The sequence below is a fragment of the Haemorhous mexicanus genome, chromosome 15 (assembly GCF_027477595.1).
Source record: "Haemorhous mexicanus isolate bHaeMex1 chromosome 15, bHaeMex1.pri, whole genome shotgun sequence".
Classification (NCBI taxonomy): Eukaryota; Metazoa; Chordata; class Aves; order Passeriformes; family Fringillidae; genus Haemorhous; species Haemorhous mexicanus.
In genome coordinates this window covers 5,537,434-5,563,988 of record NC_082355.1, presented here as the reverse complement: position 1 = coordinate 5,563,988, position 26,555 = coordinate 5,537,434, and the positions used below count along the sequence as shown (strand labels likewise).

Sequence of the window (26,555 nt, the reverse complement as noted above, 5' to 3'; positions counted from 1 at the left end):
CTGAGCATCCTTCTCAGAGCAGCCAGGCAGAATCTGCACCTGCCACTGGGAGGCCACAAAGCTTTCAGCCCAGGTGTTGGAATGTGTTTGACCCAAGATGACCATGACATTTGCAAAGTGAACCCTCTGGCTTTACATTAAACACCCCCTGGTTTAGGGAGTGGCTGTCCTGGAGGCTCTGTAAATGCATCCTTGGCTCCAGTGGATTTCAAGGAGACAATTTTGTTCTGAGGAATGTGTATGGGAACTCATTTTCCCTTGGGTGGTCATTATGGAGATTTTGGATTTCAGCTTCATCTTCCAAGACTACTTTGTTACCTTGAACCTCATCTTAATTTGTGAAAACTTTTTTTAGGAGTCTATTCTATTTTTATGTTCAACCATTTTAATTTTTTTTTTTAATTCCTTCCCTATCAGAGGGGAGACACAACCAAATCCTTCTTTTTCTCTTGACAGATAAATCCCTGTGACATTTTAAATCTCTCTTTATATTGCAGTACAGGTAATTCTGGAGGTATGGGATGATATGAATGGAAAACCAAATGTGAGTGAGGTAACTTGGCTGAACCATGAGCAGCATAATTTGGTCTGGAGGGCAGAAGTCACTGAGTAATGTAGTGAGGGAGAAGGCCAGGGGTGATTAATGTGTCATTTGGTGCAGCAGCAGGTATATAACAAATACAGCTCTGTTCCATTAACCACATCTGCCAGGCCTTAATTGAAAGAAATCATGTTCTGAGTATCTGAAATAGAAAAAGGTTTAATACTTGAATTCTTTTTGATCTTTAAATGGAACAGTAACAGATTTATGCAGCTGAAGAGATTATCTTTTCATCTACAGGCACATGCACTGTAAAAGTAATTTTTTTTTTCCTCTTAAATGCACTGAAGTGCATCTGGTTAGTACATCTCAGAATATGGAGTGACTGTGCTTAGGACAAAGTGATGACAGCCTTTCTTGCTGAATTATCAATATTTTCATCTTAAAGCTTCTTAACAGAAAATATGGAGAGAAGAAGAAAAAGCCAAGCTCTTGTGGGCCAACTGTGCTTTTCCACACCTTTAAGTGTTGCTTTCAAGGTCTCTCATAAAAGTTGTGGTAAATATTGTCCCAAACAACTGATAGAAAGATTATTTTTGTAAATTAAGTTGCAGAATAAAGAGGATTTATTTCCTTGTTAAAATTCATTGCAGACCACTTCAGATCTGTTTAGACTCATGAAAAATGTCTTTGAAGTAACAGCCAGTGAGACAGATCTCCCTTTGGGTGAGTGGGAGAAGGTTGGTTCTTCTTGGATGGAGAGATGTGACATTTCTGTCCCAAGCTCTGCAGCATGACTCCCAGGGAGCAGAGCAGGGACATGAGTGTAGGAGTGAATTTGTGAACTCACCAGCATTCTTTTCCATAGTGAGCACCAAAGGGAGCAATAAAATAAAAGCTGGTGCAGACATCCCATTTTTGTTTAAGAGAAGAAAGTAATTTGTTATTCTCCATTTCTGGCAGTGTCTTGTGAGTGTGGGATACTTTAGATAACAGTGACAAAGTCTGCTTTGGATCAGAGTGAGATGTGGATGAAATTCAATTTTATGTTTTCCCTTCTTTGAGTATCCATTTTTAATGTGTCTTTCATGTCTGTACTCGTGTATTCCCTTCATAAAGGGATGCCTAAAACCTGCACTGTGCATTAGGCAATGGCTGGGGAACATTAAAAGTTTATTCTCTGGTGCTTTAAGTGTGAGGCCCTATTGTAGTTGTTTAGTGCAGTTTTGTTTGTGACAGCCTAAATTAACTAAGCAGTTTACTTTTCATCATCTTGTATTTATTTCTCTAAGATCAGTTGCTGTGGCTGAAAGATTCTTCTAGAAAGGAAATGAAGTGGCTCTAAAAGGTCGAGTGTACTGTGACCTCTTTCTCAGCTAATTATTGTGTAGTGAAGGATGTCTGGCAGTCTAAAGTTAAAAAAAAATAAATAATTGAGGAGCAGAGTTTCCATTACAGCTCATTAAGTAAATCTCAGTGTATTGCTTGCTACTAAGAAACCCTACATATGTAGCTTCTGTTAGGGGAGCTTTGCAGGAAAAGAGCTTTGATTTCATTCTCCTCACCTTGAAGTACATGTCCTCATCTGCCAGGAGTCAAAAATCTAGATATCTGCCAGCTGCAGTGCAAATCAGCATTTTAATGCTTTACAGCTGCTTCTCTATAGAAGTTAATTAGAAATGTGATTCAAACACCCTCTGCCCATATATGATATCTATTACTGGTAATCATAGTTTCTGCTATTTAAACCTGCATTTGGAGTGGTATTAACGAAGCAGCTGTTCCACACAGGGACTTCGATAAAGGTGGAAACTTCTTCCCTCTTCAAAAAGTACTTTGCTTCTTCAAAATTGGAAGCTAAATGCTGCTTCAACTGAAAAATAAAAGTGAATAAACCAAACCACGTTCCTTTTCTAGTTTTAATTGCAGTTATATTTTCTTAGTAAAGAAATGCCACACAATGCTCTCAGTGCAGCACTGCTGCCTGTTCCCCACAGCAGGGATGCCCTGATGGAGCACAGCAGTTTAACTCTGCTGGGCAGGGGGAAGCCAAAGCTCCAGATTTAAAAGCAGGGACCTTCAGCTATCAGTCTTGCCCTGTCCTCTGTCATCCAGATAAAATTAAAGTGTTACTTGAGAATGGTGTTGCCCACAAGATGGCTTAGTTTGGTATCAGTGAACAGGCCTGGATTTGTGCTTCAGGATTTAATAGATTTATTGACCTTTCTAGCAGATGTCACTGACTTAGTGTGATAACTGCATTTCTTGTGAGTAAAGTAAACCAGAGTGTTGGGAACTGATGGTGAAGAGGTCTAGAAGAAGAGTAAAGTGTGAGTTTGTAAATTATACTTCTGGCATGGCAGAGTTTGTTACTGCAAGTCACTTGTGTGTGTTCTCCCTGCAGCTGTATTGCTCATTTTTTCATTTGCCAGACTCATTGTTTTCTGTTCTCTGACCCACAGACTACAGGACAGACCTTCTTCTTTGTCATTCATGGTTGTTAATGTTCAGGCATCATTGTAGGACTGAAGGATTATCAGGGAGCTTTCCAATATTCCAAGTTGGCTGCAACCCCAGAGCAAAAACTTTCTAGTTCTCTGCTATTAATTTTAGGCTTCATAGGTGTTCTTCCTCACTTAGACACTGGAGATCAGAGCCTGTGGGACCCCAAGGGGTGCATTCCTACCAAATCAAAGTCACTTTCAAGTGAGTTACATCTCAGGCCTAATGGACTGTTCTCTAACAAGACAAAAGTCTGGAGCAGATTTCTCTGTCAATTCTTGTGCTCTTTCTGGAATATTTCTTTTTCTGATGATTTGAAAGCAAATACTTTCAGGCCAAGAAGTTCTTTGCCTCTATCATGTACAAAGCCAGCCCTCTGAGGACTGGTTTGTTTTGGCATCTTCTTTTCTTTTCTTTTTTTCTCCAGCAAAACTCAGTGACTTTTAAGGCTTTAATCTTGCAACTTTGATATGTTCCAAAATGTTGCAGTAAGAACTGTCTTAACACTTCATCTGCCTGCATCTCTTCAAATGATGGCAAGTTTTGCCTTGCTGTTGGTCATGGGCTTTAGGCTCCTGTCAAGACACGCCGTGCAGAACATCACTGGCAGCAGTGGCTGTGTCCTGGCACACTCCCTGGGCACAGAGGAGGCTTTGGAACAAACTTCTGAGATGCTTTTGCACCCCTCCTTGTCTCTCCAGTGCCCAGAAAGCAGCTGATGGGGTAGGTTCAAAGCAATTAAAGATTTTGAGAGTGCAGGCATTCCTTTGGTTAAACAACTGGGTAGTCAAAGCTGTGGCTGATGTGGCCTTAAGATGAGTGCAGAGATTGCTTGGGTTGAAGGCAGTAATTTGGGACAGTAATGCCCTTCCTTGCCAGTCACCATGGCTACATCAAACTTGAGCTGAATATTAAGTGTACTGCAAGGAATTCACCCCTGTTTTGTAGCTACAAAGGCCAGAACCTGCATCTCTCCAGTGTGTGTGTGCCAGCACAGCAGCTCTGAGGTTAAAAGCAATCAACAGGAAATCACTGAGAGTCACAAAATACCCTCTTTAGATGAAATGTAGTCAACAGAAGAGGAAAAAACCTAAGTGGGTGCTTTAATCTTGATACATATTTAATGAAATGGAAAGGGAGAAGAGTAAACTAATGAGAATGACTTGACTGTTTTCCCTGGGAGAGATGGGTTCTGGCAGAGGGGAAAACTGATCTTGTATGTTGGCCAGGAGGTCAGTGTGCAGGAATTAAGAGGTGATGCATACACCACAGGTTGGCTGCACTGCTCCCAAGGAACAGGAGGTGTTTAAACCTTTACAGCATGAAGGAAAGAGAAGTAAATGGATTTTTCTGGATTCCCTCAGAAAGCAGCAGTTGGAACAGACTCCTTTACAAATTAAACTTTCCTGAGAGATTGAGAGGTTGTGCTGTCACTGAGATGATTGCCCCCTGTGTATTTCCCTGCTTGGAAATGCAGCCTACTAAACTTTCCTTGGGGTCTGGGTGTGTTTATATACTGATGCCAGTAAGTGTGAATTTTCCCATTTTAAAATTACCCCTTTGTCTCTGCCTTCAGTGCTAGTATCTCCTGAAGGATTCCTGAGCAGGGTTGGGATGTCTGCTGTAGGGTGGAGGAAGCACTGAGAAAGTTCCCTTTGCAAGCTGAAGGGTGAATTGATGGCATGGGCAGGACAACAGAAGTTTATGAACCTGACTTTTTCACAGCCCAGGCTCACACCAGTGGTCTTTTCCCCACTAACTCACAACCTGGCTTATTTCTTGGGCACCATTCTTCCACTTCTGTGCACTTAATTGTGCCTGAAGCAGAAGCTTGACTTGAAACCATTTAGAAAGAGAACAAAACCAGTAAGGTTTTCAGCAAACCCTTTAAATCTTTGTTCAAGTCCAAACCATGCTATATTACCATGTGGGGTGGTACACATTCAGCTATTGTCCCATGCACAGAAACCCTTTCCCCCCCTCAGTTTCTGTTTTTAAAGTTGTGCTGAGACCCAGCACTGATGCAGAATGGGCAGTGGAAACTGGACACCCCCTCCCCTTTTTGGAGTCCACCCCAGAACTGTAATCAGTGAAGCAACAAATATTAATTCTCTCCCTTCTCAAGCCTTTTCCTCTTTGCAGGAAGATTCAGCTTGGAAAGCTGTGATCAGCTTAATCAGTTTTCTATTACTGAAACTGGTGCTCATAGTACAATTTGTTAAATCAATTTATTATCCTCCCAACCAACTTCAGTGATCAGAGCGTGAAAACATTGAAAGAAAATTAAAACTAGTGGAAGTGCTGCCTGTTTGGATAACAGCACATTTTGCTGTTTCAAAGGATTACTCATCTGCACCAAAACAGGGAGAGAAGTTAATTTCAATGATTTAGAATCTTCTATTTCAGGGAGGCCTGGCTTGCACATTATGATGGATTCAGGAAGAAGTATAATTCGTTCTTAAATTGTTAAACAGCACATTGGGGCCAAGTAGCCAAGTAAAAATGAATGGATTCATTTGTAATCTTCAACAAGCATGTCTGTGTGTGGGAGGGTGGGGATGGCAGGCTGGGGTAACCTGTAAACAAATGCCAGATGCATGCTGGCACTTCAGGCTTTGGTGGTGGAAAGCAGCCAAAATAACCTGCAGAGAAGGGAAATCGTCCTTTTCTGTCTAAAATGGAATTCTGCAGATCCTCCAGTCCTGTCCTCCTGTGCCCTTCAGTGAGAGGGGGAGGTTCCCTGGATTTTGAGAAGGCAGTGGCTCTCTCATCTTCACATCTTCAAGCTTCTGAGTGTAAACTAAAGCAGAGCAGGTGCCAGGATCCTGTAGGGCAGAGGGACCTTTGGTGTTACCCGTGGCATCTGAGTAACATGGGCGGGTGTCTGGGAGAGTTTCTCATTTCTGCAGTGCTGTTCCTTCTGGATTGAGTTGATGATACACATCTGGAAAAGGCACTGGAGCTGCAGATGTGCTGCACAGTGTAAAATTCAGAAACCAAAGCTAATGGTATCACATGAACCATGAAATGCTGCACTGGCAGGACAGGAGAAGTGTTTCATTCAGTTCTTTCACAGGACATAAATCACTTTAGTAGTTTCAAGTCATGGCTGGTATTTTTTTTTCTATGGCAAATATTGGTGCTCGCTTCCCTGCCAGATACTGCAGAGCTGTTACAGGGACTATAAGCTATTTTAAAAAACCAAAAACAAAACCTCCTTGGACTCTTCTGTCTTCCTCCAGCTTCTGCATATGCTTCTTTTTGACTTTCTTAGATGCCTTTTCAGGTGGCAGAGTACAATGTTGGAATGAAAAGTCAACTGGCCATTATGAGGAATTCCAATCTTGGAAGGTCCTTGCCATGCTACAAAAGGTCACCAGACTAGAGGGATCTGAGGGCAGCTCTGCTTGGATGAGGCCAGTAGGAAGGAGTACAGTAAGACCACCACAGAAATTGGACCTAGGGGAAAAAAATGCCTTCTTTTGGAAAGTTTAGGGCTGCTTCTGTAAGGCAGGCTGCTTGTTAAAGCTTCTCTGCTGTCCTCACACAGCTTTATTTGCAGCTCAAAGTAAAGCAAGCAGTGGTTCTTGACTGGTATTGTTAATGTATACACTCTACATCAGCTTTAATGCAAAGTGTGTTAGCAAACTACCAGAATAGTTTTTAATCTGCAGATAATCTTATGTTTTTGGGCTGTGTTACTTTGCCCAGCATAGGCACAGCCACTGGAATCCATCCAGTTCACCTAACAACTTTCATTAAAGAAAATTGCCCTTGTAATAAAAATTACTCAGTGTGACAAGATTCCATAATATTTTTTTAAAGCTTCATTAAATTTTGTAGTAGTTAATGGCATTTGTTTGGGTTTTTAAATTATCTTTTAAAAGCAAAATTTGGCTTAATTGGTACAATATTTGAAATAGAATGAAATAACTATTTTCTGTCTGGGTGCATAGAAGCCAGGCTGTGTGGCAGGAATAGCACAAGGGTAAGGAAATAAAAAAATCTCTTTGAAATCCACATTTTACTGAGTTTTGTGTATTGTGAGGTTGCTCAGATGTCTATGACTCTTCAGTTAGGCAAAGCAGATGCAATAAGCTCTGCCCACTTGCAGTTCATGATAGAGAAGTCTTAATCTTATAAAATGCAGTGCCCAAACATGGATTTTTCTGCAGCAGTTGGGAGGAGCAGCTTACCTGAGCATCCCCCTGCAGGACAGCCCTCAGCAGGTGTGTCCCCTGCAGCAGTGTGAGTGCACAGGTGCTGCTGGAGCACCTGCAGCTTTTCCTTGTTCTCCCAACCATCAGGGACATAATTCCTGATGTGTGAGGCACTTCAGCAGTGCAGCAAACAGCAGGCTCCTCTCTGCAAGCATGCAATGCTTTGGTATTTTCTTACTGTGGAAGTGTAGTAAAGAAGTGCTGAAGAGCCAAACCCAGCTTTTGGGAATGCAGTGAGAAGTCAGTGGGTTAGACTTTCTGCTGTCTCTTTCCAGAGTACTTGCCTGAGAAAACTCCATGGCTCCTGTGCCTTCCTTTCCCCATTACACTATGAAAATGGGGGAAATCTCCATTTTTAGCTCCTTGTTCATCAATAGGTACAAATCACCCTGTCCTCAGTCAGTGTAGCAGAGCAGCCATCATCATCCTCACAAGTGATGTGGCCAAGTCCAGTGACTCTGTGTTCACCTTCTGGGGTGTGTCAGACCAGATGCCAGGGCATTCTCAGGTTTGGTAGCAGGCTGAGCATGCTGTGCTTGTGCCCCTGGAGGAGTCACTTCAGCTGCCCCAGGTGTCACCACAGATGAAGTTGCACCACAAACCAGAACAGTTCAGAAAGGCAGGTGATGCTAAAATGGAAATGATGAACACACATGTGGTAGGCAAACCTTTGGAATATTTCTTAGTCTTATTTTCTCATTTTAATCAAAAAAAAAAAAAAAGAGCTGAAGAAAGGCTCTTTATATTTTCCATTGGTTTGGAGCTGTGGATTTTTTAAGACTTTCCAGTGCTTTATAGATTTGGCTTGAATAATGTAAGTATTGTGTAGTCTGATCTGCCAAGTGTCTTCTGCTATTATCAATCAGACTGGGAAATCAGACTGAGAGTGTCTGTGTGACAGTTCCCTCCTTTATTATAACGAGCACCAGCAGCCACTCTCGTGTTTATCTTGTCTTGGGTACATTAAGTAAAGCCTGCATCCTGGTTTGGGCTTAGCTGATTTATGCTTGAAGTGAGGATTGTTTGTTCTCAGTGATGAAACAATCTTTTGTGACAAACTAACAATGGCAAGGGATGAGCTCTGATGTTAAACAGTGGTAGCTTTTCTTTTTTTTTCTTTTTTTTTTCCTCTTCTCGTTTTAAGTCTACCCACTGCCTCAGGAGGAAGGCAGCTGCACTAATAATATGTCTAGTCTCTGTGGAAGGCCCTTATTTGAAAAATCTGTAATTGAGTGGACAAAATTTCTGGATGCTTGAGAGGATCTATTCAGAAGAGACCTGAAAAGGATGAGGGAAAAGCACACTAGACATCAAGAAGTCCTAAGGGCTCTATTGAGAGGGAAACCTATGTAGATATTGTGAGACAATTACACTTGTCAGGCAAAACACTAAAGTGGATCTGTGAAATAAAATCCTGGGGAATGTTAAACAAAGCTTTGAATGGGGCAGAGAGCTTGCTGGGAATACCTCAAAAGCAAGGAGGTGTATTTGGGTGATGTTTGAAGGAAGGCACCTGATGGCTGCTTCAAAGAGCAGGCACAGAGTGTGTGTTACCACAGGGCTCCTGACCACTCTTACAGCTGCCAGGTCAGCACAAGGGGGAGAGCTCATAACTAGGTTAAATTTATTTGCACCTTTGCTCTCTTCAGTGAGCTGTTCCAATGCCCAGCCTCCCTGGTGCCCTGATCAGGGACACTTTCCTGCTGCTGGCCTTTCCAGCCCCTGCCTTTCATGCCTCCTTTGGAAGCTGAGGAAGATGTGCTGTACAGAGTAGAGAGGATGTGTTCCTACAGAAGGCAAATGCCCTCACCAGGGTTATTTGTATTTCAGTGATTGCCTCTAGTCAAGTTTTGTTGTATGAGATTTTAAGAGTTACTTGCTTAGATGTAATATGTGAAGTTTTCTCTAGTGAGGCTTCTTTCCTGCATTGGTTGCTGACTGCAGTGGGTGGTGTGGGGCATTAATGAACAATCTCTGGCACCCCCTGAATGGGCTTTGCTGTCAAAACTTCAGATGCCTGAAAGATCAACCCATTAGTGATGAGGCCAGCATCAGCTTAGCCTATTTTTAGGTTTTTCTTTGCTGCTTCACTCTTTGATGTAAAGACAGCTGTGTTCCCCTCTCTCGTTATGCAGACCAAACTTTTTATCTCCACTTTGGAACAAGCTGTCCCTTGTTTTGATCACTCAGTGATCTTTCTCTGCAGCTCTCCTGTTTGAATTCTTGTTAATCATGGTGACTGCCACTGTGTTAATTCAGATGTGGCTCCAGTCCATGTTCAGTTGTGTAAATATTTCCATATTTAAATGCAAATCTCCTCTGATAAGCATTTAAGGAAGCCATCCCCATACCCACTGTGGCTGTGCCTGCCTTGCAGCTTGGAGGAGTGTCTGACTAGGCTTTTTCCTGGTTTTTATTTATGCATGAGTAGATTGTTATGTTGTGTGTTTTGAAGAAGCCACACAGAACTTTAATGCCCTGAGTGTGGTTTACTTCTGAAAACGAATTCCCCTGCGTCATTTCTAAATTACAGTGGTTTTCCTCAAGTGTCCAAGAATCCTGGCTCAGGGTCTGCCAGCTGTCTTATTATTCCTTTTTCTCTGCTTCTTTCTTTCTCATCCTATACTTTTTGTTCCTTTTTTTTTCCCCCCCTCCTCTGTTTAATTGCTCCTAAAGTTTTGGAACACCTTCAAAAGTCTCACTTAGGCAGTTAAAAGCAGTAAGTTTTATTTCCTTTTCCTTGTTAGTGCATTTGTTACCTGTTGAGGCCACACTTCCAAAAGACATCTCCTTCTGGTAAAGCCAGCCTTTTCAACGAATTGTTTGTTGCAGCGTGCCAATGTCTGCTTTGCCCCCAGAGCACCTGAAGAAGCGGCTGGAGGATTACATGGCGCAGTTCCCCAGCGTGCGCATCCTGCGCACCAAGAGGAGGGAGGGGCTGATCCGGACCCGCATGCTGGGGGCCTCGGTGGCCATCGGGGACGTCATCACCTTCCTGGACTCCCACTGCGAGGCCAATGTCAACTGGCTGCCACCTCTGCTAGGTGAGTGAGGGCGTGCTGAAATTATTCCCACCTGCTGCTTTTCCCTCCTGCTCTAAGTGGCTAAAAGAGAGGGGAAATACCGTAAAAGAGAGAACAAACCAACCGCAAGACTCAAGTGAATTGTTGGCAATTTGTAGTGGTTAGTATGAGATTTTCTTCTGTTCTGGAGTCCTGCACTGTGCAGTAACCTTGTCATATGGTTTTGTTAATTAAAGAGCAGAAATCAGATTCTTCTGTTTCCTCATTAAATGAAATAATTTGCATCTTGCTAGAAGAGTAAACTATCACATCAGCTTGCAGAGGGGAATGGCTTTATGATACAGAAAAGATCCTTACATACAGTTTTTCAGTAGCTTTTAAGGGTTTTATCTCTTATGTAACTATATTTAACTTCATAGTCTGCAAGGCTGTGAAAAATACTTCTTGTGCATGAGAGCTGCTGGTGTGTATTTGTAGAACATGGGCACCCCTTTCCAAGGCAGCACTCCATCTTTGAGGAGGTGTCAGTTCCTTTCAAGGATGACTAATTGAAGGGACAGTGCCTTCTGTTTCTGGTACCTGTCTGCCTCCAGCCAGTACCGAACTCCTTCACAGCCCTGCTGACCTGTCAGAGCTCTCTGAGGTGTGACTTTCTCAAATAGGCTGTGGCAACAATAGTCAAGCAGAGGTTTAAGAAAGAGTCGGATTTTCCTGCAGGATTGATGGATTGTTATCCTGTTACTTTCACTACAGTTTATATTTGGCAATAGTTTGAAACATTTGCAGCTTTGTGAACCCCAGGGAGGGAGGACAGAATTAGCTCCAATGCCATTTAAATGAGAACACAAGGAGGATGCTTTGGATTTTAAAGCACAGAAAGGATTTCTGTGAGATGTGTTTTGGAAGCTGAAACATCATTTTATCACCTTTGCTCGGAGAGCTAACTTCCAACAAGAGACCATCTCAGTAACAAAGTATTTAAGGAATTCCAGATGTTTATGCAGGAATTTATCCTGTGTTGTATTATTTGATTGGAAGAAGAGGTTGGAGGGGAGGAGGTAACACTTGCATTTCTTGAGCCTGCTGAGAGTACTTATGCCATTAGTCTGAAATGCTTCCTGCCAGATTCTGGCAGGCAATTAGGGCTGGGTGTTGCAGTGGGTTAGTCCCTGGATCTGGATCTCACAGAAGGGGTTCACATCCTGGTCACTTGTGGAAATGAGGAATGCTCACTGAGTACAAGAAGTCTGGTTTTAGCCTGGCAGTCAGTTCTCTGTGATGGTGTGGCTGTGTCTTCCCATTCTGCTTCTTGGGTGGTGGCCTGGTGTTTTTCTCTCAGTGATTGCAGAAGTAGCAGATAAATTGATATAAATTGGAGCATCTGCTTATGAGAGAAGGAACAGGAAGAAAGATGTGTCATTCTTGGACAACTTCATATTTTGATGCTCTTTTTTTTGTAATTTCATGGTGAAAGGCACCAGCTGGTGCAGGTTTTCTAACATGTTTCTCCCATCTTCAGATCGCATTGCCCGGAACCGCAAGACCATTGTTTGCCCAATGATTGATGTTATTGATCACGACCACTTTGGATATGAGACCCAGGCTGGAGATGCAATGCGAGGGGCCTTTGACTGGGAGATGTATTACAAGAGGATCCCTATTCCCCCTGAGTTACAGAAACCTGATCCCAGTGATCCCTTTGAGTAAGTTACTGAAACTGCTAAGAGCCAGCTAATGAAATAACACCCTGCTGCAGGGTTGGTTTACACCTCAGCATAGCAAAAGCCAGAAGCTGGTGTTAAGCTACTTGCTTTTTTGGCAGCTGTTTGCTTTGCTGGTTTAAAAGAAATGCATTGTATTGTAGCTGTAGCTCTGCTTTTCATTGCTGTTTTTTGCCACGTTAATTCCTGCAGAAGTTAACATTTCATTGAAAACTCTAATGTGAAACAATTAATGCGGTCATTTATTACTGAGATCTTTCAAACATAACTTAGTATCCCTACTGCTCTGCCAAAAACAACAAATCAATGGTGTCATTCCCAGGTGGGGGAAGAAGAAAACTTAGCAGAATAATTACAGCAATTTTGATTATTACAGTGCACTGCAGAAGAAAATCTGTGATCAAGTTGTGCTCTGCTGTTGCTGTGCTTGCCAACACTGAGACAGTTTTGCTGTCCTTTATACTCTGCAGTGTTTAAAAAAACCAAACCAACAAAACACTTTTTGAGGTCAAACTCAAAGACTCAATCCTACAATAGAAGCAGAGCTGTGTGGAGCATACAGGTCCCTTGGGCTGAGGTGGTGTCCTGTCACTTAATGGTCAACTCCCTGCCTGCTTGGAGGAGAGGCATTGGCAGGTTCTGAAGGGAGCCTGGTCTGGTCCTCCTCCTTTGCAAGTGGGAAATCAGTAGATAACACCAAAACAACTCTTTGAGGCACTGATGGGGCTGTAAAGGCACTGGGAACACTGGGTGGGGAAAAGAATATTTGTCAAATCTTGCTTTGTTTTATAAATGTTTAGCTAGAGATCTTTGTCTTTGTAATGTGTTTGTAATATGGAGTCTGGTTTTTCCTTAAGGTCTCCTGTAATGGCTGGAGGACTGTTTGCAGTCGATAGAAAGTGGTTCTGGGAGCTGGGAGGGTATGATGCAGGTCTGGAGATATGGGGAGGAGAGCAGTATGAAATATCCTTTAAGGTGAGCCATGTTCTCTGGAAATTCCTTTTGTTTTGAAAAGTAAGAATTTGTTCTGAGGCACAGAATGTGAATGATCTGTCTTGTCCTTACTTTTGCGTGTGACTAAAGGTGAAAGAGCTGGGAGTAGTAAAACAGTGCACAGAAAAATCAGCACTGATGTGAGCAGTGACTGTGAGGGTGAGTTTTGGAGCAGGATTAGCTGGGGTGTGCCCATTCTCTGGTCACAGCTCCAGTGCAAGCACTGTTCCCAGCAAGGGTGAGTCAGCTGGTGTGGAGCCTCTGCCTCTGGGGCTGCTTAATGCTCACCCCTGGCAAGATGGTGAAATACTCTTCTCCTTGAGGGAAGGAGGATTCCAGTTCCAGGAGGACCTCAGTACTCAGCTTGAGTTCTCAGAGAGAACAACTTTGCCTGTAGTCAATCCAGCTGACCCTGGCTGTGAGGAACTCAAGCTATTACTTACCTGGGAAGAAATCTTCAACAACTGGAGTCATTACTGTTGCTGGCAAGGATTTTGGGTCATTATCTGCCTGGCCTGGGGACAGTTGTGCCACTAACTGATTGAGCTTGTCAGTGGAGAGCTTTAAGACTTAGCCAGCTGATGAAAAATGCATTACAAAGAGTAATAAGTCACTGTAACCCACCAAGACTGCTGGTACCTGTGCTACGTTGGAATATGGCACTCTGAAATCCAGTTTGGGAAACCCACCAGAATGTCCCAAACCCCTGAAGGCAGGTGCCCAGTCTTCTGTTCAGTGGGGGGAATCCTTCCCATAGCCTGGACCAAACTGAGTAAAGATGTCTACATTAAACTCTATTTGAGGTTTCTTTCAGAGATTGAATATTTGATTTTACAGGTGTCTGGATGCCACTGATCTAAGCTAGCTGACCTTAGCACAAGGCTAGAGGATAGCAGGGATGTAGTGCACAGTTTGGATCAGCAGCTAAAATTCTGCCTGTCTCCCCTGACAAGTCATGGCTGGTATCTTACAAAACAGATTCCACAATCTCCATGCCTCTGTGCAGTTCAGGGGATATCAATCCTCAGCAAGCCACACTACCATACACACATCCCATGTGCTGCTGGGCAGCAAACTGTGGGAGAAAAGACTGATTCTGAGACAGCCTTTTGTTCCATCATTTCCCCACCAGAACCCCTAAGTCACCTTGGGTGTCCCTTGTCCTCTGTAACAGTGGCAGGAAGGGAGGGCTTAAGGGACCCTCTCTGGGGGTGTCAGTGTGCTTAGAGCCATTTCACCTTTGTGTTGCGTGTAATCAAATTGTGTAAGGCACTCATTCTCTGCAGGAGGGGCAGCATTCAGGCTCTTCCTCTCTGAAAATGCTGGTTTCCAAGAGTGATGACAGTGGCTGGGCAAGCCCTTTGTCTCCAGTGCCACAGCAGACAGTGACACTGCTTGATCTGCAGGAAATAAGACTGCTTCATTCATCTGTTTGCTTATCCCCTCTGAAACATGCTGTGTTTTATTTCAGTTCAGAGATGGTAATTTATGGAGGGATAAATTTGCTTTAATTAATCTCTGCAAAGACCCCCTTTTTTCTTTCATTGTGCAACAGAAAAATGAAGTTTTCACTGAAAGAGGCTCAGTGTATTTTCAGAAATTAAGATAAATTGATACATTCATCTGTGGCTGATAGATTTAATAATTCTGCTGGAATTGCAAGAATAGAAGGTTTGTTCATAGAATTTATGAAGCTATGCCATTTCCTGGTGAGCTTGGAGCTACATTTTTACCTTTAGAAGCAGACTGAGATTTTGTAGTTAAAGGCGCATAGTCAAATAATTTAAAGTTCTGGCTTTAGGTGCGGGGTACTTGCTTTCACATTATTTATTATCTCATGGGAATTCAGATTCTAAGCATGCCAGATTTACAGCCCAGCTTTAACAAAGAATCACTTCCTGTCCCTGGATGTTGTGGGTGCAGGTACTCTTCTGTACTGCTGGCCTTCTTGAGCCTCACCAGGAGTACAGGACTTCTGGGGGAGGGGTTTTTTTTTTTGGTGGTTTTTTTTTTTGTGTGTGTTTTTGATTTTTTTTTCCTTAAGCATATTCTTTTTTTGGCCATTCATGGACTGTACTTTGCTGGTTTTGCCTTTATTTTAAAATACAGGGCTCTGTTGCTGAGAGACTGGAAATAAACAAGTTTATTTAGGAACCTCTTGCCTTTCTTTTTAGAAATCGTAAGTATTTCTGTTATCAGCTGGCTCTGCTTCCTTCTGAGCAGAAATTTTCAAGCAAGCCAACAGAGAAAGCATCAGTGTTTAACACCTCAGAAAATATTTAGCTATAGGGTAGATCAAACTCTAGAAGCCTTGCACTTTGTATGAAACATGTTCATGAAACGTCATTAGGAAACATTGCCTGTAGGAGGGACAAAAAATTGAGGTGAACTTTCTAACCTTAACTTCTGGTTTGTTGTTTTCTGGGTCTTAGCAATCCCTTAAAACAGAAGTTTCTGGTTCAGAAAGGAAGGAGATGATCTCTCCATTCCATATTCAAGCAGAAAAGGGGCACTGCTTCCTTCTCTTGCCCTGTCTGCATCCGGAGCAGCTCAGAGTCTGTGAGCCAGCACTGCTGCAGGTCAGGGGTTCCTGCTCAGGTCACCCCAGACACAGCAGGCAGATCACAGTCTGCACTGGTGGTTACAGGTGAATTCCCAGGTGCTGGCCTTGAAGTGTGTTCTTGTATTTTGGAAAGAGGGTAAACAAGCATTCCCAGCTGTCTCTGTGGGGCGTTTGTCACCTTTCCTTTCTGCTGCCTCCTGCTTCCTCTGTTCAACAGGCTTCATTCCAGGGGGTTCTTTGCTTTTTTGGGGTCACTTCCTCACCTCTCCTCTCTTGCAGTTTTTCCTGGTCTTTTTTTTTATCTTCCTGATTGTGGAAACAAAACTCAACTCTTTACCCAAAGTTATAATGGAGCATTCCTCTTCTAAACACAATTTAACAGCTGCCTACGTAACCACTTTTTTTTTTTTTTTGCATAAGTGCATTTAATTTGGAGCAGTATGTGTGAAGCATTTAAACTGTTCCCTTCTGCAAGTGCTACTTTGTACAGCACTTATCTATGCTCAGTTTTATTTGAGATGGTGTTGCCTATTTTCCAGTATTTTTGTGGCTTCTATTCTGTTTGGCTTACATAAATCTTCACTAAACTGCTTCACGCCTCTCTTCCATAAATACATAGTCTCTGATTTTTTTTTTTTTTGTTATGGGGAAACAGAAGAGTAAAAAGGGATATGTCTGACTTGTGTAGCATAAATAGAGATGTACTTTGTATCTCAGATCTGAGTTGTGTGGTTCTTGGTCCTTTAATTGCATGCTGTACTTGAAGAGCAAAGAATGAGAATCCAGAATGTCCCTCTAGGTGATAAATCATTTCAGTTTTAGAAACGTTTGTCTTGTAATTTGGAGATTGTAAAGCCTTCATAAAATGCAAAGGGCTTGGTTCAAACAAGCCAAATTGACAGTTTCCCTGAAAAGAACAATTAAAAGGGAGACAAAAGAGCTGGTTAGTACTTGTGGTCTTCAATTCTTGCTGCAGCAATAGGAAAAGAGCCATTGCACTTATTCTGGTCATTGTAGGCCATTGCATTTTTCCAGATCCTTTTCCCAAGTCATCAATGTGGATTGCTTCTGATTTCCACAGCATAAAACATGTTACGTATTTTCCAACAAATCCAAGTGCTGCACAGCTTCTGTTCACATGTCTAATGCCTGCCTCTCCTTTGCTTCATGCCAGCAGCACGTTTCTGATTCCCATTTTGCCACTGGGCTGTGGCAGGTGTGTAGTTTGGGTGCAGCTGCCAAGGGATCCCCTCTGACAGCATTTCTACTTGTGTTGCTGAAGTTAGTGCTGATTGTGAGCCTGCACTGCTTATTCCAGGCACATCCTCACTCCACTTTCTAGCAGCTCACATTTGCCCACACTGGAACAGGCCAGGCATTCTGCTGCTTTTTTTGTGGTGGGGGGTTTTTTTGTTTTTTTTTTTTTTTTTGTTTGTTTTTAGCCAGCACTTGCTGCTTAATTCTAAGGCTCTCAGCTGCAGTACAGGGTGGCTTCTTTCTCCTTTTCTATCTGGTGATGCACAGATCAGATTCAGACCATTGCCTTGAATTTTTGCCTCTGTGCACCTTCTTCTTGGTTCAGGTTCCTGAGCAGCCTCCCACCAAGCAGCAGCAGGGAAGTGCTCCCCTCCACTCCCTGAAATGTGATTAGTAGAAAGTGCTGTCATTACTCTCAAATGCTGCAGATGGTGAGGAGGGGCTCTGCTGGTGTGTGGTGTGTGAGAAGGTGCTGTGCAAACACAGAGATCCCAGTGCCTCGTGGGCTGCCTTAATCTCTCAGAGACCACCATGTCCCAGCAGCAGGAGCAGACGATGCTTCCAGTATAGAGGATTACAATTTCCCTGAGTTATTGCCCTTGCTTTCATCCTCTCACCTACTTTGTTATAAAGAGAACCCCCTTGACTTATCCTCTGTGCCCTTCCCACCTTTCAGTGTGTGCTCACACAACCAGCCAGCTGCTCTCTGTTGGTCCATCCCTTGGTCTTCAATTCTGTTGTCTCCTGCAGAAGCAGCTTTATTTTCAAGGCTTAACTATCCTTTGTGTTTTTTCTCTCTCGGGAAGCATTGGCTCATCATGGTGCAGTCTTTGGAAACCATAAACCTTGTATACTCAGATAATTTGTGTTCACACACCAACTGCAGCATTGTATTGTGTGTTTGAGAGGAGAGGTTCAGCTGTCTTACCTGACATTTTCTGAAATTGCAGAAAGGGAATTGGATCAGCATAACATTCCCATGTAGAGAATAGGTGGCATATTATCTGCTGCTTTCACAGCATACTGACTGAATCAAAGGCTCTGGAGTCGCTTTATGAATATGGAGTTACAGCTCTCCAGGCTGCTGGGAAGATGGAAGCAATATCACCAGTGCTAGTTTATTTCCCTTGTGTAGTTTTTATTATTAGGGTGAGATTGTGGCCTTAGCTAAATCAGCTCTGTGTGCCCGTTGACCTCAGTGTAGCCAGGTTTTCTCTTAATTCTAGCAGATCTGTCAGCTGCTGGATTCCAAGCCCAAAATGAAGATTGGCAAAATTGTGCCTGAGGAGGAAGAGAAATTTCCTGTCCTCTCTTGATGAGATCTGATTAGATTATTGTAAGAAGCACTGTCTGCCTGACCAGCTTTAATTCTTGTTCTTGCGGCGTAAATGGCTGTTTGAAATCAGGTGCAAGTTCAGGCTCTGACGTTTTCTGTCATGTCAGCTGAGGAGTGAGGCAAGATGTGTAAAACACCTAGAAGAAACAGGCCTAGAGAAGGCAGTAAGTGACAGTCAGTGTTGTGGGGAAGGCATGAGGTGCTGCCCCACAGCCCAGCACCATTTCAGCTCTCTGGCAGCACAGTATTTTTAGCAGTGTACATTCTGGTGTGTCATGCCTGGGAACTGTACTCTTGTTTAAAAACAACCAAATATCAGTAACTGAGTGGAAGCATTCCCTCAGCTAGCACACAGCTATTTTGGGTTTGCTTCTCTTGCATTTACTCTTTGACAGACCCCTAGATGCGATTCTCTGACCTTTAGCTCTGGCTTTCTAATGCTTTTGTTAGCTGTGTTTTACCAATGCATATCACGCTCTTTCCCTCTCCCCTTTCTTCCAGTTGTATAGATAAGGACTGGTAATTGTCTTTATGGAGGTTGTAATGAGTTCTGTCACCACACAAAGCAGCTCACTAATAAAATAAATCAAAGCAGCAACAAATGAATGGAAAGCATGCCTTTAAAATTAGATTTGTACAGCGGGTGCCATACTGTCACTTGCAGTGTGAGGCAACGTTAAAAAGGCACAGAGGTGGCAAAGTACCTTGAAAGGGTCACTGAGCTCTGCTGGTAGGGATTAGGAAGCTCTCCATTGCCTCCACTGCAGCATTGTTTGCAATATTTAAAGGCATGAGCAAGAAAAGAGTAAGTCAAACTGATGTTAGATTTTACTTATTAAGCAACTCAGTTAAGTAGCTTTTCTGATCACTTTGCATGTGTTCAAGTGATGTTGTCATCTATGCCTTGAGTCTTGTACCAGCTTGGAGCTCCTGGCCCATCAGTTCTGTCCAGCTTCCCACTCCTGCTGCCTCTCCAGCTCTGCAGCACAAGGACAGCTCTCTCCTCTCCAGCTGTACCAACTGCAGGGCTCTGCTGCTCAGCTTACACAGGGACATCATGTTCCAGAGAACTGGATTTGGGGTGGCCTGGCTGAAAGCTTTCCTTAGCGACAGGGCAGGTGAGGGAGGCATCCTTTGGGCAGGCAGCAAGGAGAACAGGCTGGTGTTTGCAGCCAGGCTTGTTACACCCAAAATGCAGCTGCTGTGAACCCCTCAGGAATCTTGCTGCAGGGTGCAGTGCAGGGTGTTGAGGAGTGTGTGTGTGTCTGTGCAACTGAGCTCTGGGCTTCTGCGGCTGCTCCTGAAGGTTTTTATGGTTCCCAGGTCTGTTGCAGCTCTTACAGCCTTGCACAAACCATTTCTGTCCTAGAAACACAAACCCTGTCCAAATTTTTGTTTTCTCAGCCTGTTAATTTCCCAGCAGTGAAATCATGCTCTGGCCCTTTGCAGCCAAAAGCACAGTCGCTGCAGAATAAAAAGCGTTTCTAATTCCATAAGAAACATCACAGAAGCTGAGTGCTAGTTTCTTTTTCATCTCTTCTGCACTAGCCTCTCAGGACACAGCAGGGACAAAAGGAATGAAATTCTGTAGGAGTGTTTGTCAACTTCCTTCTTGTCTCTCTCACCGTAATGACATGTAATTAAGTACCTTGAACTTTAGAAGTTGCCTGTGAAAAATATTTCTCTAACTGAGAGCAACCCACCTCCATTAGGTTATATGCAGTCAGCAAATGACTGTAATTATTAGGGCCAGCAGACAGAGCTGAAACTCCAGAGGACTTTAGTGTCAGAGCTAATAATTATGCAGCTGCCTTGGCCAAATATTTCTCTTCCGAGCTAAGTATTTAATATTGTCAGTGTAGAATATTAATGGAATTGCCTGCTATGTGTGAAGCTGTTGGCTAAGCTCATTGTACAGTGAACTGTGGTGGCTCAAATTAGCCCCAGTGAACAGGGAAACCAAGAGCACTGCACCAGCCTGCCCAAAACCCATGGCCTTTGGGGCACTCCCATGGGATCTGGGGACAAACAGAAGGGCAAAGGCAGTGCCTCCCTTCAGGAATTCAGAAATTCATTTCTTTGGCATCCTAAAGGGTATTTTTATGTAAGTATTGATTAGATATTTCTGAGAAACACAGAAATATTTCTTAAACCTAATGAGGTAGATTGGCTGGTTTAGAAAATGCCTCCTTTGTTTCACTTGGACAAAATTACTACATCCACACTATAAATAAAGAATAAAAGAAAGTTGTTGCAGAGTGCTGGCACAAAGTGAAACCTTCCCAGATGGGGAAGGAAGCTTTTGGGCCCACTCTAGACATTAACCATGCATCAAGGTAGTAATCTCCACCTAGCAGTGTGTTCTGGTGACTTCCTGAGGTCTTTTTTAAAGCTATTTATGTGTTCACCAGGCAGAGATTTCCACTTAATTATAAGGCTGCAAAAGCAATGAATGAATGTCAGCAATGAAACCATAAAAGAGCAGTGATAACCACAGGAAAAAGTAGCAGTTTCTTCTGATTTCTGGTACTTGAAGAGGCTCATGAATTCCCTAGAGCCTTTTGCATAACACATGACCACCTGTACTAGGGAGATGGCCTCCCTTTTACGGCCTCATTACACAACCCACACCAAAGGTTTTTTATGGCAGCCCAGTTTAACTATTGTGGTTACTAATAACATATATCAGTTTAAAGCGAGGTGTGTGCTGTTTTCTCATTGCTTGGATTTTTTTCCCTCTTCTTTTCTGTATAGAAGGCTTAAGAGCTCTTTTGCTAAATCAAAGCTTGCTGAATGGCTCTAAGCAGGTTGTTATAGGATTTGGGACTAAGGCAAGGAGGGGAGGGGATTTGGGGAGAGTGAACTTTAATGTGAAAATCTGGGTTAAAGTTTTTGTATTACTTGGAAGTCTTTTCTTTTTCATTTTCCTCCATAAAGCCTAGACTGAATGTGTTTCTCTGCTGTTCACAGGTATGGATGTGTGGAGGTCGCATGGAGGACATCCCTTGCTCTAGAGTTGGTCATATCTACAGGAAATATGTTCCATACAAGGTTCCCACAGGAGTCAGCCTGGCAAGGGTAAGTGGCAGTGGCATTCCCCACAGCAGGAGTCTGACTGCAGTGTGACCATGCTTCTGTCTGTTCTCACCCCACAAAGGGAGGCAAATGCAGGGGTTTTGTCTGTAATTTGCACTTGTACAGTGCAAGCTGAGCAGTATTACAGTGGTGGATGTGTAGCACAAAGGGAAGAGAGCCCAGGGAGCTGCAGATGTGTGTATGAACAGCTGCCATGCTCCAGACATCACCCACTGCTGGGTGCTGGGCAGTGACTTTGTGATCAGGCGCTGGCTATAAAAACAAGATATGGTTTTATTTGTATAATAACTTCAGTCATTTTATAGCTGTGCTCTCTAAGAGCAGCAGGCTTCAGCGTGGTGATTGGTTTTGGTGATTGAAAGACCTCTCAACTTCAAGCATCACAGACTACTGAATGGGCAAGCAGTAATTTTCCACAGTGGAATGTTCCGTGCCATCTTATTTCTTAATCTAGGGTAGCCCAAAGAAGAAAGAGCTTTCTTCTATCCTGCACTGGGTTTCTCTAGCTAATTTTCAATTGAGGAGGGATTGTATTGCCCTCTGGTGGGAGAAAAACATCCTAGGAGCAGGAAGGCTGCAAAACTGAAAACCTCAGAGAGGTGCCCTGCTGTTCTGAAATCTTAAGGCTTGCACAGTGTTACAATGCTTTAATGGCCTCATCCCAGTTATAGATCTGGATTTATTCCTCAGCCCAGCAATGACCTGTCAGAGCTACAGAGCACTCTCCATCTGTGCCATCTCTTCAGGAGGGAGCTGTACTTCTTTTGATTCATAGTATTTTGATTTCAAGTATTTGGCTCTTGTGTACTCCCACAGTGCTGGAAGGAGACAGCAGAGAGGCAGGAAAGGCTGTTTCTTGGCATCTTAACAGCCACCTTGAGGTAAACACCTGCTCCTGTTGTGTGCAGGCTGCACTTGGGGCAGGATCAGCACACTGCTCACTCTTAGCTTCCTAACTTTTTTGGTAGTAAATGATCACTGCTGGATGAGCAGCTTCAGGTGAGGAGTCACAACTGCACATGGCACATTTCCAAGGGGCACCAAGAATGTGCCTGATGTTGCCAGAGAGCAGCCCAAGCTCCAGCACTCTCAAGGGCACTGTGACAAGCAGGTTGTCTTGAGTGGGTGGTGTTTGTTGCTGTCTCGGAGGTGCACAGGGGATTAAGCTTTACAGTAATACATGAAATGTGCTGCTGCCACAAGGTAAAACCCTTTGTTTCTGTTCTGAAGGGTCATCACCTGAAAGCTCTGTATTCCTGAGGTATCTCAAGAGTTTTACCCAAGAAAATGGAAAAATAGTGCTAAGAAAGTGTATTGTGAATTAGAGCTTTTCAGAAGGGAGTACTTCAAATCCCATTCCTAGATGGATATAAAAGATGCAATAAGAAGGATTTAAGAAAGCAGCTTTTTGTCAGAGACCTTTGACTGTCCTGTGGTATTTACCAGCATCATGCTCTGACTAGTTTCCTTACAGAAAAAAGGAAAAAAAAAAAAACTTTTGATTAATGTTGTTTTTCTTAGCCACAAGGAACTAGATATAATGGCCAAATGCCAGGATTCTGTTTTGACCTCAACTGAAAATATCTTTCTAAAAGTCCCTTGGAACTACAGAGTAATAAAAATAATCTTTGTCCTGAAGCTGGAGAGAAAGAGTGGATGTGAATGAAAATCCTTTCTGAGCAAAAACATGCGAGCTGCTCTGAATGCTAATGGTGGCTTGTGCAGCACTCTCAGGTGGTTTCCCCTCTCACTCTCCCCCCCAGAACCTGAAGAGGGTGGCTGAGGTGTGGATGGATGAATATGCAGAGTACATTTACCAGCGCAGACCCGAGTACCGGCACCTCTCCGCGGGCGATGTCACCGCGCAGAAGGAGCTTCGCAACAACCTCAACTGCAAAAGCTTCAAGTGGTTCATGAACGAGGTCGCCTGGGACTTGCCAAAGTTCTACCCACCAGTGGAGCCTCCAGCAGCTGCCTGGGGAGAGGCAAGTTTGTGCTCTGACATCTGCAGTTTGGTTTTTTAAGGCTGCCCATGTGCCTCAGTTGCTGTGAGTAAGGTGCGAGCGAGTGTTTAAAGATCTGCTTGATGTTTCAAAACCCAAAACTCCTCTACCATTTCACTGGCCTGATCAAAGCAGGCAGCTGGGCAGGCAGCTGCTTCTATTAGTGCACAGCTCCAGCAAGAATAGAGACTTGGCTTGTTCTGCATGTTGTGTGTCTAGTAGAAAGCAGAATATGCCAGAGGGAGGATTAGGGAGAGGCGGCAGCTGAGCAATAGTGAAATCTTGTATTTCCAAAGGGCTTCACAACTGTGTTGAGCTACTCTTGTCCTTAGCTTTCCCAGGTGAAAGGCAGGAAAACCATCCATATTTTTGAAAGTCAGCTGTGTTCTGGAAGTAGAACCACCACAGGAGCTAGGCTGTGAATTGTTACACACAACTCTGGCTGAGTGTTTTGGGTCGCTCAGAGAATCACTGGCAAAGGTGTTGGCAAAAGCAGGTGTAATATAAAAGTGAAAGCATGACAAAATTTATTGGTAAGGTTCACTCTACTGCTTTACAGAGGGTTAAAGCACACAGAGAAAAAGCAAACTAAAATCTAAAATCAGTTAATCTAAAATTGAAATCAACCTGTGTGAAGACTGGGGATGGAAAAGGGTAAGGATAAAAAAGAATAAGGGAGATCCTCTCGTGGAGTTACAAGGTTCAGAGTGGACCCCCTTACTAAACCTAGCTCTGAATTCAACCAACAGTTTAAGCCTATCAGTTTAACAGCTCTTAAACTTAACAGCACTTAATCTATAGCTTAAGTTAAACAATTCAACAAAAGCTTCATGTAGAATTTACTGTAGCACAAGAGTATCTCACAAATCTAAAATAGTTAAGAATCCAGAAGAGCAACATTCATTGTACATTTGCTACAGCATATTCACACTGGAACAGACTTAAGGGAGGATGTACAAGGTACAGACCTGTGAAAAATGGCACCACCAGACAGCCCAGCCCACAGTGGGCTCTGCAGTCCTGTCGCTGCCAGGTTGTGCTGTGTGCTGGGGGTACAGCTGGGTCCCATTTTGAGTTCTGTGCTTTCTTCCAGCTGTTACTGTCCAACTCAGACTCATAGTTGAGAGGAATCTTTAAAAGTATCTTCATACAAATACTGCTGCGATTTGAGACTCTTTGAGCTTTCTTTCCTGGTAGGAGTAGGAGATTCAGTGATTAATTCACTATTTCAGATCCGCAATGTGGGAACTGGACTGTGTGTGGATACTAAGCATGGAGCCCTGGGATCCCCACTGAGGCTGGAAAACTGTGTGAAGGACAGAGGAGAGGCAGCATGGAACAACCTGCAGGTAACAGCCTGGGGAATCATCAGCCCCTGAATCTGAGCAGGGACAGGTTCAATGCTGAAGGAAGGCCATTCAGAGCTGTCAGGTACACCCCAAGGCTCACATGCTGATTGTACTTTGGGACAGGATGTGGCTTGTGCTCATGGTACAGGGGGGTCTGGAGCCTGGCAGACTGTGCAGAGCTTTTACCTCTGCTTTGAAGTTCTCAGAGTGAACAAAGGAAATGACAAGAAAACAGTGTGCCAAAACAATAAACCAGTAACAAGGCAGCTGTAATATGTAACAAAGTGAATATTAACTTCAAAGGTTGTGCTGAAAGAAGTGATAGAGGAGCATCATGCATATTAATGAGCCTGCAGGAGCATTCAATAACTGTTCACTATCATCCTCCTGACAGGAGGCAAATGCATTATAAACACCCAGCCATTGCTGGAGAGATGAAACCAGCCAGGTTATAGATTCACCCTCTCAACATATGAGGTGCCAGAAACGACAGCTTTATTGTAACAGAAGGGAGGAAAATATTAGTTTGTCTAAACTGTAGCAGCTGAGCTGAGAAAGAATCAAGAAAACAATGCCTCTATTACAGAGCCATGCATAACTCTTCAGGGAATGGCTTCAGTAGTAGGAGACAGAGGGTTGTTGCATATCAATTTGATGCGTGAAAAATAGAAACAAAACCAATTTACTCAGGCACAGTCCAAAACTAAGCCTCTGTTGTGTCAGGAGGATCTTGAAAATTAGTTTTGGCTTATGTTTAGGAAGAGAATGCGGTTTGAACTTCTGAGTAGCATTGAGCCTAAATGATTGTGGTAATTTCTGTCTCAAGAGGGATTTAAAAGACAGCCAAGAACAAAGTAGTTTCTTTGTGCGAAAGTTTTTGGCCACACTGCTTCAAATAGCAGCACCCTGATCATTACTTGCCTGAGTGTCCCATGAGAGATCTCTGAGGAGAACTATTCCTCCAGCTGACTCCAAAGGAGCCTCCAGAACAGCCTTTTCCTTAGGGACTGGAAGGGAGGCATGCTGGCTGGCAGCCCTGCAGAAGCACATGGGCCAGTGCTGTCCTTTCATCAGGGCACTGCATTGCCAGGCGTAGATGTGCTCAGTTACTGGAGTTAAAACTCTTCCTCTGCTCTCTAGAGTCCCTCCTTCATTTCACCTGAGAGTTCATTGCAGGGTCAGTAGAAGGGAGCACCAGGAAGCAACGCCCAAGTGTTTACACTTCCTGCACTCCTGTGGGTGGGGTGGGAAGCTGTGGCTCCTGCTCTCTTGTCCCAGGAGTGTGGGACAATTTCTCAAGGTGACTGCAGGCTGCCTGTGCAGACTCTGGTGTTCACTGCCAGCGTTAACTCCGAGCTGCTGGAGCTCTGTCTTTTTTGCTGGCTGGGAAGGGCTGTACTTGGTCAGCTGCTCACTTAATCCTTGATGGATGTCTGCATTGCAGAGACATTCAGGGCTGCTCTAGTACCCAGGCTGACCAGCATGGCTGACTGCAGCAGCACAATCTCATTTCAGATGCTGTGTGACAGCTGGTACAGAGTCCCCTGGTCAGCAGTCCCTGTCCCCAGAGGCAGGAGGAGTTTTCCCTCTAGAAGATTCTGTCATTTCCTTGAAGCCATCCCCACTCTGTGGGCACAGGGAACAGCATTCTGCAAGTTAAAAGTATTATACCAGCCATCATGAGGGTCCTATTTGTCCTGACAGGTTTTCACCTTCAGCTGGAGAGAGGACATTCGTCCAGGGGATCCTCAGCACACCAAGAAGTTTTGTTTTGATGCCATTTCCCACAGCAGCCCTGTGACCCTCTATGACTGCCATGGAATGAAGGGGAACCAGCTCTGGAGATACAGAAAAGTGAGTCTGTGTGTGTGGGCGTATTCTCAGCTAAGGTGTCAAATTGCCTGAAGTGCTTACGTTTCCTGAAAATGTCACCACAATGTTTTATTCCTTC

At 43.7% G+C, this 26,555-nt stretch overlaps 1 protein-coding gene across 1 annotated transcript in view; it reads left to right on the top strand.

Moving 5' to 3' along the window:
• Positions 1-26,555, top strand: part of GALNT10 (polypeptide N-acetylgalactosaminyltransferase 10) — an 80,893-nt gene that overhangs the window by 48,039 nt on the left and 6,299 nt on the right. The window contains exons 5-11 of the mRNA XM_059860569.1: positions 10,122-10,307; positions 11,806-11,989; positions 12,865-12,982; positions 21,127-21,234; positions 23,016-23,237; positions 24,488-24,604; positions 26,309-26,458. Coding sequence (XP_059716552.1) covers positions 10,122-10,307; positions 11,806-11,989; positions 12,865-12,982; positions 21,127-21,234; positions 23,016-23,237; positions 24,488-24,604; positions 26,309-26,458 — 1,085 coding nt within the window. The remainder of the gene's footprint in view (positions 1-10,121; positions 10,308-11,805; positions 11,990-12,864; positions 12,983-21,126; positions 21,235-23,015; positions 23,238-24,487; positions 24,605-26,308; positions 26,459-26,555) is intronic.